Here is a 19,903-nt window from a genome sequence, read left to right as displayed (position 1 = left end):
AAATTAGCAAATGTTGGAATATGGGGAGGCAGTGGTATGACGGTAATGCAATTAGACAAGTAATCGAGAACTCTTAAGCTAATGTTCTGGGGACATGTGCTTGAATCCCACCATTAAGATCCTGAAATTTGAATTAGATAAACATATGGAATAAACAAAAAGCTGGCCTATTAACACTTACTATCAATTTTTGTAAAAAACCATCTGGATCACTCGTGTCCTTTAAGGAACAAATTCTGCCATCCTTACTCAGTCTGGCACACATGCGACTCCAGTCCCACAGCAAGTGGCTGACTCTTAGGGATGGCAATAGGTGCTAGCTTATCCAGTGACACCCACACTGTATGAGCTGAAAAGAAGAAATCAGGATGGGGAGTGGCTTGGAGGGGAACTTGCAAGTGGTGGTGTTTCCATCTGACTGCGGCCCTTGTCCTTCTAGACAGAAGTGGCTATGGATTTGGAAGGTGCTGTCTAACGATCTTTGGTGAATTTCTGCAGTGTAACTTGTAGATAGTACACACTGCTGCTAACAAGCATCAGTGATGAAAGGAGTGAAACGTTTATGGATGTTGAGCAACTCAGGCGGGCTTCTTTGTCCTGGATGGTGACAAGCTTCTTGAGTATCGTTACAGCTGCACCCATCCAAGCAAGTGTGGGGACTATTCCATCATACTCCCAATTTGTGCTTTGTAGATACCAACAAGCTTTAGGGAGTCAGGAGATGAGTTACTTGCTGCAGTATTTCTAGCTTCTAACCTGCTCTTGTAGCCACTATGTTTATGTGGCAAGTCCAACTGAGTTTCTGGTCAATGGTAACCCCAGGGATGTTGAAAATTGGGGGATTCAATGATGGTGCACCATTGAATTTCAAGGGGCAGTGGTTAGATTGTCTTTTATTGCAGGTCATTGCCTGGCATTTAAGTGGTGTGAATGTTGCTTGCCACTTGTCAACCTAAGTGTGGATAGTGTCCAGATCTTACTGCATTTAAACAGACTGCTTCAGTATCGGAGGAGCTGTGAATGGTGCTGAACATTGTGCAATCATCAGCAAACATCCCCACTTCCGATCTTATGATGGAAGAAAAGGTCATTGATGAAGCAGCTGAGGATGATTGGGCCAAGGACACAATACTGGAGAACTCCTGCAAGATGTCCTGTAGCTAAGATGACTGACTTCCAAACAACCACAACCATCTTCCTATATACCAGGAATGAGTCCAATCAGCAGAGAGTTTGCCCCCTGATACCCATTGATTCCAGTTTTTCTAGGGCTCTTTGATGCCACACTTGATTGATTGTGGTCTTGATGTCAAGGGTTGTCAGTCTCACTTGTCATCTGGAATTCAGCTGTTTTGTCTTGTTTGAACCAAGGCTGTACTGCAGTCAGGAGCTAAGTGGCAAAGTTCTATACAGACTCTCAAGACACGAAATTAGGCTAATACACAAGAAGTGCAGAATGCAACATTTATCATCCAAATTACAAAATTATATTTTTGGCAGTTCCATAAATATGGACATTCAGCTTCAGTTCAAAGCTTGCATAGTTAAATATGATAATGAAATTAGAAAGATTACAATTGTTCTAGTAAAACAAATCCTAATGATTTGATTGAGCCAAATACAAATGTATCTTGCTTCTTAAGGTATCTACCTTCTGCATAATCAGAAGGCAAATCAGTGCTGCTAAAATTATATCATGCTTTATTGCTTTTTCTGTCAAAGGAAGTGATTGCCCTAGTACACAATGAGCCATTTCTGGTATGCAAGTACCTTTATAAAGGTTCCAAAAAAGAAACAACTCTCCCCTACTAGCAGTAGTGCTTCCAACATGACCAAAGAGATTTACACTGGGGTCCCAGAATACACGATCAAAACATAATACAACCTGTAGACAACACAAACAGAGAATTAACAGATGGTAAATTATTTATTCTCAACATATTTCAATCAATTACGGTACATCAACAACTACCCAGCTACTAATACCTACTCAGTAGGAGGAGTCAGTGCAACTGTTTAAGGAAATCCATTAGTGAATCAAATTAAATCATTTAAAAAAGGGGAGGAGACAAAAACCAGGTCATAATAGGACAGAAATAGGCCAGATAATGCAGTATCTTTTATGGGAAAAATGTTAGAATCAATAAAAAGGATGTAATAACAGAGCATTTAGAAACACATAGTCTGATCAAACAGAACCAGGAAGGGTAAGTCATGTATGACATATTTAATAGAATTTTTTGAGGAGGTAACACAAAGTACAGATAAAGGAAAAGCAGTGGATGTGACATATTTCGATTTTCAGGCAGCATTTGATAAGGTACCAGACATACAGTTACTTACTAATATAAGCATCCATTGTGTTGGAGGCAGCATATTAGCATTGATTGGCTAACTAATAGAGAGTTGGGAAAAGGTATCATTTTCACGGCAGCACCTGTAACTAGTGGTATGTCACAGGGATCAGTGATGGGGCCACAATTAATTACTTACAATATATATGTTAATGACTCGAATGAGGAAAATGAATGCACTATAGCCAAGATTACAGGTGACACAAAAAGATGGGAAGGCAAGTGATGAGGATGACACAAAGGCTGCAGAGGGATATAGACAGTTTAAGCAAGTGGCAAAAACTTGGCAAATGGAAAACAATGTGAGATTAAGTACTTTGGCAGAAAGAATAGAGGAGATTAATATTATTTAAATGTAGATAGATTGCAGAAAGCTTCAGAACAGAGGGGTTTAATCGATCAATCACAAAAATCAGCATCAACGTTTAACAGGTAATAGGCAAGGCAAATGGAATGCAGGCCTTTATTTCAAAGGTGTATAAAAATAGGGAGGTTTTGCTAAAACTATACAAGACGTTGGTCAGACTACAGCCACAAGCAGTTTTGGGCCACTGATCTAAGGAAAGATATTCTGGCATTGGAGGCACTCCAGAGAAGGTTCACTTGGTTGATACCAGGCATGGAGGGGCTGCCTCCTGAAGGTCGAGCCTGCACTCACTGGAATTTAGAACAATGAAAAGCAACTTTATTAAACATAAAAGTTGCTTAGGGGAGTTGACACTGTAGATGTGAAAAGGTTGGTTCCCATCGTGGGAAAGTCTAGGAGCACAAGGTATAATCTCTGATTAAAGAGGTTGTACATTTCAGACAGAGCTAAGGAACTTCTCCTCTCAGAGGGTAGTGAAGGTCTTTACAAGGATCATGACTGGTCTCACAATTTCAGAGCACTGATGTTTTACCTTGTTCAGATTTCCAAAGCCCATACGCTGAATGGCAGAAGTTTTCCATTCTGGAAGAGGAGGTACAAACTGAACCGCTGGAGGTTGTTGCTTCAACACACCCAGTGGAAGAGTGCATAAAACTGCATCACACTTGTAAATGAATGTCTGGCTGTTTGAACGAGTATTCTGAGCAATGACTTCACATCCTGAAAAATATTTATGCAATCTTAGATTAAATAGCTGTAAAGAACACAGAACCAGAAAGATTAATAGACAATAACTGCTCAAGTTACTGTTGATCGTAGTCATAAGTGGAATAAATCTTCTAAAAAACAATATTATAATTTTCTTTCAGCAGTCAACTGCAAAACATCCCACTGCATGATCTAGACACAGAAGGTGCAATGTTTCCTGTTCTTGTCACATACGTTTATTTTACTTCAGTCTACAGCAGAGCTTCCAACAGTTTTCAATGAATAATTTATTTTGCATCCCTAGTCCAAGAGTCAAGTTACAGGAAAGTAAATTACAGACTTACACATAGAATAAAATAGGATGTTTAACTATTTTTAAATGTCTTTTGCAAACAAGAAAGAAATGACAAGAAACGAAGGTAGCAATGTTTCAGGATTAAAGCTTTCAATTAAAAGACTAGGATCTCAGTTTCAGTCTTAATGACTTGTCTTCTTAAACTGAGGTAGCAGACATCAAGTCTACCATCTAGACATTCTTTCATGCAATGCTACTTCAAAGAGGTAGATCAAGTTACTTTTCTAGGTGGGCTACATCACCTATGTTAGCCATAATGAACAGTCAGGTATAACTAACAGTTTTACAAATATAAATGCGTCAGAAAGGCCTGGCAGAGAGATCATGCAACCTTTCGGAACATGTTATTTTTCTCCACATCAGAACCTTCATTTTAATTTGCATAATTTTGGAAGAAATCCTTTTTAACTCTCCTTTCTTCAAGTATACATTTAAAATTACAGGAGGAGAGGAGTGTAACTGAATTCTGTGACACATATTCTTCATAATTCCTTGCTAACGGTTTGCTGCTGAAAAGGTGGAGGAAATACCTGAATTAAGCTTTCTAATGAAAGCGTTTTACTAAGTTGATACAAGATAATTAAAAGCACTGCAGACAACTACTAAGGATTCCAAACCTTCACTGTTGAATAGTTACATAACATGCTCTTTCCAGGCTTGTCCCTGTTAACTTAATAAACATGATTCTTAATTCGAAATCTGAAGTGTAAAGCCTGTTACCGTATATCTACTCTTCAGTCTCACAGGTTTGGAATTATAAATGGTTAAGTAGTATTTAGTGTGTATTCATCATCAATTGAGCAACGCATTAAACAAAGCACTACCTTTATAAACTACATTGAAATTTTTTGATCTTCCAAACGATCAGGAACAAATAAAAAGGAACACTTTTTTTTAAACCCATCAGCATAAAGAGCTTGAGAATCTAGAGGCATCATTTGGAAGTATTAAGTGACAAAATAAGTTTTCCATGAGGATTACACAGAATTATAAATTAAAAGCAAACAACTTGATCCAAAAGGTCTATATGTTAGTATGTGCCCTTTACAGTTTACTTCATCTCATTCCTGCAATCCAGGATCTAAATATTTTGCACCTTATATTGTGTACCATTTATTCGCAGAAACCAAATATGAGATGCACTTCTGAAATTCACCAAAGATCCCTAGACAGTACCGCCCAATTCCACAACCATCTCCATCTAGAAAGACAGGGGAAATCGGTAAATGTGGGTTATGATAAACTGCACTGGTTCAACAGGCAGCTCCTCACCACCTTCTTAAGGGCAACTAGGGGTAGGCAATAAATGGTGGCCCAACCAGCAATGTCCACATCCCATGAATGAATAAAACAAACATTAAGTAGTCTGCCTCATTGAATTTCCAACTTTTAAAGAATCACAAAAAAAAGTCACAGAACATTAGTGACTTTTAACATTAGAATTTCTATCACAAATTAATTCACACAAAATGTGTATCAACTGACCTGAGGCAGTATAACGGACTTGTCGAACAGCTGTATTTAATTTAATGTCAAGACCTTCTGCAAGTGCAACTGGGACACAAGAATAACCATTTCGTACTGTTAAGTGACTTCCTGTGAATTCAAAGTCATCGTCCTGAATAGAAAACAAACAGGAAATAACACTACTGTTTGTGATTATAACATGAATAATATCATTTAATTTACTTTGGTTCAAGTCACATCAAATTAAACTTGCAAGCCTGTGTTTGCTCCTATTCAATCAATAAAAATCTGAATAAACACATCCTAAACAGAAAGCAACAACTTGCACTTAAACAATGCCTTAAATATAGAAAATGTCCGAAGACTCTCTGGAAAATACATATCAGATAGAAGCTGATAGTGATCCAAATTATAGACAAGGGACAGATAAAGAGTGAACTAGCTGAGACAATGTGGGAAGAGAAATCAGCATTCAGGGTAGATTAGTGGTTGCAAAGAGGGGCATAAAAATTTGAGACTTTTTTTTGAAAGAGATTACATTGATTTGATAGGGGCATTCAAAATGCTGAAGGGTTCATATAGATGTTATTCTTAGTGGATAAGGGGTTTGAGAAAAAGGGAACCATGATGCCACATTAATCGCAAGCGATTTAAATCAAAGTGAAAGGGAACCTTAAAAAAAGAAATTGCTTGGTAATGCATAACTTAAACATTGCTAAAAGGAGACAAGACAAAGCTGTTCGTCTTGCACTCACAGGAGCTAAAGAAGGCTATTCGACCCATCGAGGTTGCTTCAACATTCAATAAGATTATGAGTGATGGGATAATCCTCTACTCCACTTTCTTGCATTATTCCCATAAATCTTGATTCTCTTACTGATTGTAAGTCAGTCTATCCCAGCCTTTACAACTCTTTACATTATAGAATTCCACAAATCCATTACCCCTCTCAGAGAAGAAATTCTTCCTCATCACTATCTTAAATATGCACTCCTTACTCTGAGATTATGCCCTCTGGGAAACCTTTCTGCACCTATCCTGCCAAGCCCCCTAAGAATCTTAGATAGTAGGAACTGCAGATGCTGGAGAATCCGAGACAACAAGGTGCAGAGCTGGATGAACACAGCAGGCCAAGCAGCATCATAGGAGCAGAAAGGCTGACGTTTCGGGCCTAGACCCTTGTCTGCTCCTATGATGCTGCTTGGCCTGCTGGGTTCATCCAGCTCTGCACCTTGTTGTCCCCCAAGAATCTTATTTGTTTCAGTAAGGTCTCCTCTCATTCTTCTAAACTCCAACGAGCGTAGGTCCAACCAACTCAACCTCGACACATTGTTCAATAGGTTGATCCCATTCTCTGGATTGCCTCCAATACCAATTTTTTTCCTCCTTAGATAAGGAGATTAACACTGTTTATGGTATTCTAGGTTTGGCTTGACTAGTACTTTGTATAGGTTTAGCAAGACTTCCCTATTTTTATAACCCATTCTCCATGAAACAAAGGTCAACTTTCCATTTGCTACCCCTATTATATGCTGAACATATACCTAGTCTTTTGTGATTTATAAACAAAGACCCCCAAATCCTCTGGTGTTGCAGCTTTCTGCAGTCCTTCTAGTTAATTAATATTCAGCTCCTCTGCTCTTCCCGCCGAAGTGCATAACTTCAGACTTTCCCAAATTGTATTTCATCTGCCTAGTTTTTGCCCACTCACATAACCTGTGTCTATCCTTCCACAGACTGTAATCCTCACTACTTGCGTTCCCACCTATTTTTTTGGTTATTCACAAACTTGGCAATAATACATTCCCTTCTCTCATCCAAATACTGTAAATAACTGTGGTCCCACGAGTGATCCCTGTGGCATTCCACTGGTTACAGGTATCCATCCTGAAAATGCCTATTCCAACTCTGTCTTCTATTAGTTTACCAATTCTCTAACCACACAAATATACCATTTCAAACACCATGGGTTCTTGTCTTTTTAAGTAGCCTTATGCGTGGTACCTTATCAAATACTTTTTGGAAATCCAATGGTATTACATCTGTTGGCTCTCCCTTATCCACTGTTTTGTTGCCTCCTCAAAGAATTCTAATAAGTTTGTCAAGCATGATTTTCCCCTTCAAAGCTACTCTGACTCTACGTGATCATATTAAGTCCTTCTAAATGTTCTATCACTTCCTTTATAATAGATCTAACATTTTCCCAATAACAAACGTTAAGCTAATGCCTACAGTTACCAGTTTATTGCCTTCTTCCCTTTTTGAATAAGAGCATTACTTTGGCACTTTGTAATTCTCTGGGGCTTTTTTCCTTTAATATGCTAGGATGCAACCCATCAGGTCCAGGGGACTTGTTGGTCATTAGATCAATTAGTTTCCAGTACTTTCTTCCTCTAGAGATAGTAATTGTATTATTTTCTCCGTCCCTTCAGTTAGTAATGGAATGCAATAAGGTCCTCTACTGTGAAGACTGATATAAAGTACTTAGTCATCCACCTGTCATTTTCTGGTTCCCCATTACAGTTTTACCTGCCTCTCTCTCCAAAGGGTCTAAGTTCACCATGGCCAATCTTTATCTTTTTATACAATTGAAGAAGCTGTTACTGTCCACTTTTATGTTACCTGCTAGTTTATCTGCAAAGTTTATTTTTGTCTCTACTATACACTTGGTCATCTTTAGTTGGCTTTATAGATGGATGGAGAAAGAACGTAAAGTAGAACAGGTGATTGGGACTACTGCTCACATTGAGAATAAATATCAACATAGACTGACTTGATGATGTTCTGCCCTGAAATTATAAACTTGCAGCAATAGCACAAAGACTGAGCAACCACCTATTTTCCAGAGGATCTCCATCTATTGCAATGGAGCGGGTGATTTCAGAACAATCTGGAAACTATCTGATTCTGGGAAAACGCAAAGGGCTCAATATGCAGTTACTGTAATGGATGTAGATTACAGATCACACACATACACATCACACAATGGAACTAATACATATTCACAAATTGAGGGAAATCAGGGATTGGCAATAAATGCTGGCAAAGCTAATCATGCGTATATTTTGTAAACCAATAAATTTTTAAAAAGATCCATACATCAACTACACCAGTCTGTGCTGCATTAGTCATGGTTAAGGCCTAATGGACACTGCATTTTAAATATTCATTCACCTGGTCCCAATGCTTCAATGAAAGTGTGGAGAGAGGTGTTGCATTAGCGAATTCCAAGTTGGCAAAATGCCAGTCCAGGATCTGCCGGTCCCTTGATGACAGGTAAACATCACTAAAACATGTAAAAACATACTTCAAAAACAATTCAACATCTTCTCTTCTCATTTACCAAAAGTATTACAAGTTACAGTTTACTAGGCCAGTGGTTCTCAAAGTCTGGTCCATGAGGGCCCTCCAAGTGGTCCCTTGGATGGTCTAAAATACAACTCACTGAAGCACAATGCCACAGCTGAAAGTATCAAGAGAACATGCCAGAAACCTCATCCCCACGACCCACTTACACAACCAGACAGCTCCTGTGAGCGCAACACAAGTTGACACAATGAGTGATAATGCAACTTCATAAGCAATATTTATGCTATTAATATGGAAGCAAGCATTCATTACTCAGAAAAAATTGTGACGATTTTGTAATAATGTCTGAAATGAAAACGTTCTCTTGTAGTATTATTGTTCATAATATGAAAGTGTCTATACTTTTGTTTCTACTATGAATTAATAATTAACTTATGATAGTCAACAAATGTATGCTCATAAACATTTTACTTGAACATCGTGGGGTAGGACTATTAGGTGGTTTGTGGGGTGTTTTTGATACCGCCCCCATACCCCTCCCCAAAATGGTCAGATGAAAACGTTTGAGAACCACGGCATCGGACCACTTGTACTTTTCAATGTTTAGAAAAACTTGTGATTTGAGATCCATGCTCTAATAAGGTAAATCAAGCAATGCTTATAGCTCTGCACAGAATCCAAAATCCCAACTGCAGCACAGTGATAAAAACCTGGCAATTTCATTGGGTCACACTGTGAAACGCTCTGACCAGTAGTCAACATTATGCTGGTAAGCTACCAGCAGTTTAATTTCAAAACATGTAAAACGTGTGCATGAATGGAAATACCTGGGCGGGTTAGCTTCCAATTCCTGGAGCTTCTCCTCAAGTTTCACTTGGGCTTCTGCAAGCTCATCATATTCCTATTACAAATTGAATAAGATTGTCAAATTATCCCATAAAACAAATGCTGCTGTTGTGTTAGAGCAAAATGTCTGCCTCTCTTTGTGTCTAGCCCCATACTGCAACAAATAATAAGTTTTATTGCTCATCTTTATCCCTTGATTTTCATGCTTTGTGATAAATCGTAGAATGTCATTATCTTTCTCTACTGGTATATAAACCTGAGGTGCTCACTTTAACATCCTGTAAACCTTTTGTTTTCTATTGCTTTTGCCAACCTATTGCTCCAAGCCTACTTCTTTCAGAGCATAGCTACTGTGAAGCAAATGCATTAAAAGTGTTCAAGGAGGTAAAATAGTAATTATTAGCAACTACAACCGCATTACAAATATAAGATACAGCACTAATGGCTGACCATGCTTCCGTAAGTGCAAGCAAGCACAAGATATGCAAATTGTCAGAAAGAAATACTTTTTAAACACACAGTATACAGTACTACACCTGTGCCATCATAAGCCTTTGGTTCTAATAGCATGTAGTGATGTAAGTAATTTTTAAAATGACATGTCATTCACATCAGACCATTACATCTCTTCTCCACATCTACACCAAAATTCAGACTGTGCTGCTTTCAAAAGAAGGATGAAGATAAGTCGACAAATCCCCCCTCACCCAGCAAAAAGAAAAATTACAAAAAAGAGGTAGGAATTTCCATTTAAATCCCTACACAATAAAGGCAAACATAAAGCAAAACTCACCTTGCATAACGCAGTTAGATCTCTCAATTTACTTTTCACCAGAAATTCCGCTGTGATGTCACGTGGGGGCTTTACCTCAGAGGCTTCTTTGTACTGCTGATGTAGCTCTTTTATCTTTTCCTTCAACGAAACCATCTGAAACAGTTTTTTAAAAATTGTAAAAACAAGACAAAAGACACTGGTGAGCAAATAGAATGACCTTATGTAAAACTCTTGAATACCATTTGTCCTACACAACATTTAGTCTGCGATTAAAAACAAAAAATGCACTGGAAATTTTCAGCAGATCAGACGGTATTTGTGGGCAATAACAGCGTTAAGGTATCAGATCAATGACCATGGAAATCAAAAAGTCTTTCTGTACTCTTTATCATCCACAGTCAACTGCGAATTATAAACAGAAAGTGCTGGCGAAACTCAACAGGTCTGGCAGCATCACTGGAGAGAGAAACAGTGTTAATGTTTTGAGTCCCATTTATCAAAAGAGTCATATGGGACTCAAAATTGGGCTCGAGTCATTAACTCTGCTTCTCTCTCGCGCTCTCTCTCTCTCTATAGAGATGCTACAGACCTGCTGAGTTTCTTCCAACATTTTCTGTTTATCTCAGGTTTCCAGCATCCCCAGTACTGTGCTCTTACTTCAGTAAAGAATTATGCATTTTGTGACGCTGCTAAACTAAAATATACTTAATAAATTGCTTTTTGCATAGCAATTGTGATAATGATTTTAAAGCAGAGTAACTTTACTCAGGATATCACAAGTTTGGGAATTATAAATTTTGGAAGTCTGAAGTAGAAAATATAAAAGCATCTAAACAAAAAAAAATGTTAAAATGCCTGATGTAGACCCTTATACAGGACAACCTATTCTGAAAAAGGGATTGCATTTCACGAGCTAACATGTTCTTTTCACAGATGCTAACGGTAGCTACCACGGATTTCCACTTTTTTTATTTTGTTGTAATTCCAGTGAAATCAAATCCCATTGTGAAATGTATTTTGATGGATCATAAGATTCATTTTTGCAATTTGGTTACCATGGTGGTTAGTCACTGAACATATTCACATAATTGAAGAACACAAATCTAATACACAAAGGAAACAAAAATTAAAAGCACAATTTAGAAAGAGCTTAACAAACATCAAAAGCAAAGATTCAACCTTTTTCACAGCAGTCTCCTTTATAGATACTTAATCCCAGTGAAGCATCACTCCTAACTCATCTTGAAGATTTCTTACTCAACTCACCCTTTACATTTCTAATAGCTGAGAGGCTCCTTACGAGTTCCGAAGGTCTGGATTCCTTTAAGTTCTGACAACTTGGAGACTTCTACAAATTTGCGCAACTTGGAGATTGTACACCCAAAATACTGCCTTTCTGCTAGGGAGAAACTGTTTTTCTGAATAGAAACCTGATTCTGAACTCAAACTACTAGTGGACCTTAGCAGTTCTGTATGCTATAAAATTCACTGTAAACATTTCATCAATTAACTCCACAAGTAGTTTACTAGGCATGTAACTTAATCATATATTTTCTTGGAGGTAATTTATTTCACTGTTCCAAATGACTTTCTGCCCTCTTAATGAAATATTTACCTCCATAGAAATGAAACAAAAATTATTTATTTTTGCTTTAGAAGCCAAATTCCCCAATGATAGTATATCATTAATCCTTATCGTAATCTGTACATCATATCCTTAAAAAAGGTTTTACAAAGGACAGTAACAGAAAGCCAACCAATTTTAGTGACATATTGTTCTTCAGTTTTCATGAAGAGTCATCAGATTCTAAACGTTAAAGCTGCTTTCCCCGCACGCCCCCGCCAAGGATGCTGCCTGACCTGCCGAGATTTGCCAGCAATTTCTGCTTTTTTTTTTAAGATCTCCCGGATTCAAAGCTCATTGTTTCATTACATTGTTCTTCCAGTGTTGACACAGTGAAGCAACTGTAATGACTGCTAGTACATGCTGGGCAAAGTGTTGCTAGCAACTGAAGTTGAAAAATAATCAAAGAAAAATCTCTCGCATTACATGACATGCAACAGATTTTCTGAACTACATTACTTCAATACTTATTCCAGATTACCAATAACAGATTACCATTCACAAACAAACCTTGCCCAGTCTCTAAAATGTATGGCCGCTTAAACTGAAAGGACCACGCATTTACACACTGCAGTGAATTAGAAGTAGAAAAATCAGATCTGCAATACTCCTCAGCAGCAGCAGCACCATCACAGGATAGAAGATGGTAGTGCATCCCAACATAAAATGTAATAATCACAAAATTGAGGGATATGCAAAAACCAGGATTGATTTCTATATAAATGCGTTGGGTTTTTTTTTAAGAATTTTAACCTTCCTCCTTTGCACAGAGTACTTCAGGAGTGAAGATGCACAACTGGAGAAATACTACAATTCTGGATGGTCCATTCAAAATAATAAACATATTTTCTTAATGAAGATTCAACAGATCGCATGTTGGGGACTTTGAATCAGGTTCAAGCAATACAGTGGTTATCTACCAGGGTTCAGGTTTTAGGACTTTCAACCAAATCTAAAACGTTGAAGGTTCAAGTCTCATTAGAGAGACCTGACCATCTAAATCTAGGCCAACGTATCAGTTTTGATGAAGTCCTACATTGTTGGAGGTTCAGGTTTTTGGATGAGACTTTAAATTGACGCCCTAAGAGTTTTCTCAAATGGACATAAATGACTCCATAATATTTCAAAGAAACACAGGGAGATGTTCTCTGCCATCCTGGCCAATGTCAATCCCTCAACAAACATCTCAAAATACAGGTCTAACACAGTGTGGAGCCGGAAGAATACAGCAGGCCAGGCAACACGTGTTGTGCTATGTTCCTCCAGCTCCACACTAGGTTATCTCTGACTCCAGCATCTGCAGTTCTTGCTATCTCAAAATACAGGTCACCTTGTTCTTAAGTCACCGCCGCTTATAAGGCTTTGTTGAATACAAATTGGCAGCTGCATTTCCTACAGTACAACTGTGACTATATTTGCAAACTACTTCATTAATTGTGAAGTGCTCCGAGACAGTGAAAATTGCTGTAAACCGGAAATTTTTAAAGACACAAAACTGTTGCTATCTCTAAAACAGTTTCTCAACATATTCTATATGAACCAAAGAGAATGGATTTTTCCTGTTTAAGTTCATGAGGCAAATAATTAAAATTAAATTGCTGGACACAAACTTCATTCATCTTCCACATAAACGTAAACATGCCCATTGTAAGTGAAAAAAATTCCTTAAGGTAACTATGTTCTCAGTCAACTACTTGCACAAGCAGATTAAAAAAGGTACCTTTGCAGGAGAAAAACTAACTACAAACAAATCCTTTCAACAGAAGCTGAACAGATTCTGGTTACAGGCAGAGCATTTTCATCTGAAGGACTCGTAATTAGTTAAACAATCTTCTTGCATTAATCCACCATGTAAGGCTGTTCAAAACTGATTGATTGAAAAATCAATTCCCCTTCTGTGAAAGATGTAAAGTATTTGGGTGTATGGCGAGGATGCATTTGAGGTGATGTATCATTCTAATCTACAGAAGGATTTATGCAACTTTGAATTTTAGACAAATCAAAACACAGGACAGGGATACAGTAACTCATGCTTTAACAAGTTCTGGAAACTTTCTTAAATGTCAAGTAAAGACAATTTCTTTTCCTCATTTCCTAGTTTCTCAGTACAACATAAAGCAAGTTCAAATTACCTTATTAAGCAATTCTTTCAGATCCTCTTGCGTTTTCACTATTTTCTTCCAGTGTTCAATCTGTTCATCCTTCACATGCTTTTCTTGCAATCTATCAAGGATTCAAATTATTGTTTTAGTACAATCTATGTTTTTGGGCTTATTGCCTTTAGAATCTTATTATAACAATTAATATAGTACAAATATAATAACACATTTCAAATTTATTTCAATAGCTATAAAGCACTTTGGCATATCCAAGAGTTCAAAAGATGCTGTAAATGTTTTCTTGACTATTTATCATGCTGACTTTCCTATAATCGCCTGCAACATAATTATTGAAGAGAACCAACACTTGGACAGAAAAGCAGGTTCTAAAGATTAGACATTTTTTTAAACATCTTTTTCTTGAATCAAAAGTATGCCAACAAAATAAATTACACATTATAAATGAGAAACTGCTTGCTGAAGAAACTAATAATTGGTCAATTCCACTTTCAAGTAATGACAAGAGACAATTCACGGATATTTATTACTTGGACTGACTGGAGGACTTTCTACGTGTAAGCATGTGAAGTCTATCTAGCATGAGACTAAACACTCACTGGATGACAACTTCCAGTGCCTGTCCTAATGATACAGGTTTATTATTCAAATAGTTGAAGTCCAGCTGATGACTAAGATAAGATGTGGCCTCAAGCAAACGATTGAATTCCTGCTCTACCATCTCATCTTTTTCCTTGGGAACCTGAAAAACAGGGAAAAAAATATTCTTACTAAATCAAACATCAGACATAGGTTGATAAATTTATGTGAGAATAAACAAAAACCGTTATCAATATCGCCATTGATCAGTGCATTGAGTAAAGGAGTTGGGATGTAATGTTGCGGCTGTACAGAACATTGGTTAGGCCACTTCTGAAATATTGTGTTCAATTCTAGTCTCCCTGCTATAGGAAAGATGTTGTGAAACTTGAAAGGGTTCAGAAAAGATTTAAGGATTTTGCTAGGGTTGGAGGGTTTGAATTATAGGGAGAGGCTGAATAGGCTGGGGCTATTTTCCCTGGAGCATCAAAGGCTGAGGGGGGTGACCTTATAGAAGTTTATAAAATCATGAGGGGCATGGATAGGGTGAATAGCCAAGGTGTTTTTCCCAAGGTAGGGGAGTCCAAAACTATAGGGCATAGGTTTACAGTGAGAGGGGAAAGATTTAAAAGGACTTAAGGGGAAATTTTTTCATGCAGAGGATGGTGCGCGTATACAATGAGCTGCCAGAGGAAGTGGTGGAGGTTGGTACAATTATAACATTTAAAAGGGTATATCAATAGGAAAGGTTTAAGAATGATATGGGCCAAATACTGGCAAATGGGACTAGATTAATTTAGAATATGTGGTCAGCATGGATAGGTTGGACCAAAGGGTCGGTTTCTGAGCTGTACATCTCTGTGGCTCTATTTGGAAGGGTTTACCAGTATTTTGTGCTTTACGTGGTTGTACACAACAAAGGAAGAATTACAAATGTTATATCTATTAGGAAAGATTCAAGTTTTCAAAGCCAAAACTTTACTAAGCAACAAACTGTCTCTATTTGAACACCGTCATGGTTGAAATTAAAATCCTCACAGGGCTAAGTGGGCAGTGATCAAAACATGTTGTAGGTAAAATATAGTCCCTACCAACAAACCTCTCCTTTTTTGGGACGCAAAGTCCCTTCAATTTTTTGTTTAGTACAGCCACGAATGTGTAGCAACTTCAAAAGGACCATCCTGTGTGCAGCTTGCACAGGGACTTTTGTGTTGCTGCACAGCTAGAGCTTAGGAGGAACACTGGCCCCCACCACTTATACTGGCTGCATTGGTGTCAACACAATTTGCTCCTGTCTACATTGGATGCTCTATATGACATTTCAGTGAAATTCATAACAGCAGTGGGTTTCAACGTGAATTTGCTACAAGTGGAAAGCGAACTGTTAACCATGTTAGAATGTCAAATCCTCAAGCTAGTGTGAACATTTGGTTACAGATATAGTAACGTATTAACTGATTGTCATTTTATTCTTTACTGGGGCACCGAAATGAATCTTCATGTGTTACTTAGGTTTTACACTTATAGCAAATGATTAGCACAAATCATAACGCACAAAGTATCAAGAGTTGTTGCCTCCACAAAACTAGTCTAACTACTGCTCATCAGTTTTGCCGCATGGTGTATGTAAGACATTAAAACTTTAAATAAAAACAACACCAGTTTAGACAAAGACAAAAACGCAAGGAAAGACAAACCAATAGGGAGGCACACGTTCCTTTAACCATTCAAGTTAACGGATTAAGAAAGTCACCACCATTAATTTATCTGTATAATTTATCAAATGTACCTTTGAAATAAAAAAACTCCAGCATTTTTAAATGAGATAAAACAGCCATGAATAAAAAAAATTATATTCACCAATTTAATGCAGCTGCTACATTTCAATGAGGTGAATTCAAATTTGTATAAGGAGCACACCCACCTATCTTATGGTTGCACTCATACTATTATAAAGCCCTTTATTGTATGGTATCTGCTTTTATAACCTTGTCAGGCTCCAATTACATACTCCCACCAGTTGTGATAGCATAATACCTCAGCCACGCCTTCTCTAGCTTCTTAACAGCACTGTGAAGAAACACTTATGCTCCAAACCATTCTACTCTTGACGGTGAGAAAACTAAAATGTTTGCTATTTACTTAAATATAAAAATGAAGCAAATGAAAATAACAACACATGTACGACTTTAAGAGAGGACTGAATTACATGCATAGACCTAATCACATTATGGTCCAGTTCATTTCCAGATTACAAGTGGCTTTCACAGGATTGTTCTGGCATAGTTGTAGTAACCCTATGTCTGAGCCAGAAGGCCCACTGGAAATCCCACCTGTTGAGGTGTGTATTAAGATGTCTGAACAGGTTGATTAAAAAAAAAGTGCCTATATTTGGCTTTCACCCTCATGTGCTATGCCATGGGAGATTGGATAACCATATTGTTAATTCCAGTCAATCGGATGAGGTTTGCGCAATCTACGGATTGTTGTACTGCAAACCGTACCTCCACTTCCAATAATCCAAAATGATAACATATTTCAAATAATTAAACAGATCTTTCACCCCTCCCTCCACCCACCACAATGACTTCCTGCTCATTGTGAGATTTCATAATATATGCCCATTAGCAAAAGTAAAAATACATACGTTTGTGCATCTTTCTCCCTGCAATAGCATCAGATTCCAAACATCGGTAAATGGCATAGAAAGAAAACGGGAGAAAAAGTTATTAGTGCCTTGACCCAGTGACCACAATTTTGAAATGCTCAAACTTTAAAAGGAGTAAACTTTTATTTATACAATGTCTTATCATAGCTGCCAGGTCAGCTCAAATGTTTCAGAATTGTAACCACTGCCACTATTTTGGTAATGCAGTAGCCTTTTTGCTTAAAAACAGTAAAAGGAAATGAATGAGCAGTTTGTCCATTTTTGGTAGCCTTGACTGAGGGGAGAATGTTCAGCAGCATAATGGGAGAACTTTCTGCTCTTCCTCAAGTCATACCAAGGGATTATTAATGCTAACACAAGATGGCATCTTCAAAGTAATGTTCTCTCATAACTGCTCTGAAATATCAGTCTACAAGAGTATCTTGCATTCCAAGGAGCTGGGCTTAAGTCTACAACCTTCTGATTCAGAGGCAAAGTGGTACTAAATGAGCCAAGTTCAGAGTTCACTTACAATGCAGAATTTGCATTCTTTCAAGAAGAATACACTGTGCTCTGCATGCCAAGAGAAAACTTTCAGCACAAGACTAACATTTTCTACTTCACAGCCAGTGATATCAACTTTCCTCAAATCAAGAAATCTAGAACTCTCCATGACCACTTCAACTGAACTATCAACAGAGCATTACTGTACAATTAACAGGACAGTTTTGCTCACCAAAAACTCAATCCCTGTTTCCGTTGTGAGCAAATCATCTGGCAACAAGTCAATTAGAAGGAGTGTGTCAGAGAGACCAGACATAATATTCAAGTCAATGCTACTGAAATTCCACATGATCGACTCACTGTCCTGAACGTCTTTGTTCATTGCTATGTCTTGGGGGCCCTGAATTGCTCCCTGAAATTCAAACTGAATGTAGAAATTCCTGAAGTATCTGATCAAGAATCCCAATGATAACTAACAAACAAGTACATAATTATTCAACCTTTTTTTAAAATTTAATAGTCCAAAAGCTTTTAATTTAATGCATGCAAATGTCTCCACGTTTTCTTTTCTACCTTGACAACCTCAATAACGGCTTCTGGTTGTCACATCAGCTAACTGGAAACCACCCAACGATAGATATAGAAAGCAGTGCAATGTTTCCCAACTATAATGCATCTTACCCATTGATTCTGCCAAGTCGAGGCAAATGTATTCTCCCAGAAACAACCAATTTTTGAAGTTAACTCACTTGGTACAACCATGAAGCAATAGTTCAACAACAGAACTAGCCAGTTGTCAGCAGCAAATCCACTGCATTACTATTAACCTGACCTCCAACACCAACTTTAATTTTACTCATATTCCCTCCTAAAAGTATAACAAACAAATAAAATGGAGGAAGGAAAGATTAAATAAGCAACAGTAAACTTATATTCACTTAAAATGGTATTTTCTGTTGTAGGTTTACCCTAATCTTTTCTCCACAAGAACCTAAACACTTAAATTTACCAGTCACCTTCTGCTACTTAACTCCTGTTGTAGAGTTGACAATTTTTAAACATTGGTCTTTGGTAAAAAAATGTTTTACCAACTAGTGAAAATGTAAAAATTGACATTCACAAACTTAATCAGGTCAGCCTCGTATTAAAAACATTAAAACAAAAAAAGAGTGAAGGCAAATAAATTAATTCATAGATTAAAAATCTGCTCATGCATAAGTGACTAAGTCATTTGCACTTTGCTAAGGGTAAAATGAAAGAAGTTACAAGGCTTCATACTGCAAATGGTAGGTTTTACTTTATGTTTGAGAACACAAATATCCGAACAGAACATCAAGAAACTGCTGCACAAGTGAAGATTAAATAAAGTTCATGAATACACACACACACACACACACACACACACACACACCTTTACTTTTTTAGATGTTTCAGGACGATCATCCATATCATCGTCTACCTCACAGTAGGCAAACCACATGCACACCACTATGCCTGTTGGAAGTGGTAGAGACTGAATACTCATTACATTAATAGGCTTTCAGCGATGGGTGTGTGGAGACAAAGCGAGCCAGGGTGCCGTTGAGAAGGTAAGGTTTTTCCCTATAAAAACTTACCTCGTGCAGCACCGGCCTTCTTGCTTTCAGCGGCGGGAGTGGTAAGGACACGAGCCGGGGAGGAACTAATATATTCGGGCTTTTGGCGTGATAGAGAGGAGTTATAAGGAGGTGGTCACACCCAAGGTACAGGAAAAAGGTAGCTGGGTGACTATCATAAAGAGGAACGGGAATAGGCAGACAGTACAGGGATCCCCTGTGGCCGTTCCCCTCAATAATAAGCATACCGTTTTGGATACTGTCGGGTGGGGTGGTGGTGGGGGAGCGACCTACCAGGGAAGGCCATAGCGGTCAGGTCTCTGGCACTGAGCCTGGCCCTGTGACACAGAAGGGAAGTGGGGGGAGGGGGGAAGAATAGGAGAGCGACTGTAGTTGGGGATTCACTAGTAAGAGGCGCAGACAGGCAGTTCTGTGAACGCAAACGAGACGAGCGGATGGTATGTTGCTTCCTGGATGCCAGGGTCCATGACATCTCAGACCGTGTCTTCAAGATCCCTAAGGGGGAGGGTGACCAACCAGCAGTCATGGTATCATGGTACACATCAGTACCAATGACATTGGTAGAAAAAGGACTGGAATGTGAAAAATGAGTACAGGGAGTTAGGTTGGAAGCTGAAGTCCAGGACAAACAGGGT

General features: G+C 38.1%; 1 protein-coding gene across 1 annotated transcript in view; it reads right to left on the bottom strand.

Moving 5' to 3' along the window:
• Window positions 1-19,903, bottom strand: part of kdm1a (lysine (K)-specific demethylase 1a) — a 54,083-nt gene that overhangs the window by 14,451 nt on the left and 19,729 nt on the right. Inside the window, exons 8-17 of the mRNA XM_048612923.1 lie at window positions 17,856-18,124; window positions 17,149-17,272; window positions 14,522-14,664; window positions 13,938-14,028; window positions 10,200-10,334; window positions 9,388-9,461; window positions 8,426-8,537; window positions 5,270-5,402; window positions 3,254-3,441; window positions 1,771-1,885 (exon numbers count right to left, since the gene is read on the bottom strand). Of these exons, the coding sequence (XP_048468880.1) occupies window positions 1,771-1,885; window positions 3,254-3,441; window positions 5,270-5,402; window positions 8,426-8,537; window positions 9,388-9,461; window positions 10,200-10,334; window positions 13,938-14,028; window positions 14,522-14,664; window positions 17,149-17,272; window positions 17,856-18,124 (1,384 nt within the window). The remainder of the gene's footprint in view (window positions 1-1,770; window positions 1,886-3,253; window positions 3,442-5,269; window positions 5,403-8,425; window positions 8,538-9,387; window positions 9,462-10,199; window positions 10,335-13,937; window positions 14,029-14,521; window positions 14,665-17,148; window positions 17,273-17,855; window positions 18,125-19,903) is intronic.

This window comes from Rhincodon typus, chromosome 27 (genome assembly GCF_021869965.1).
Source record: "Rhincodon typus isolate 14 chromosome 27, sRhiTyp1.1, whole genome shotgun sequence".
Taxonomy (NCBI): domain Eukaryota; kingdom Metazoa; phylum Chordata; class Chondrichthyes; order Orectolobiformes; family Rhincodontidae; genus Rhincodon; species Rhincodon typus.
Note: the sequence above shows the minus strand (reverse complement) of the source record. Positions and strands in the feature narration are given on the sequence as shown.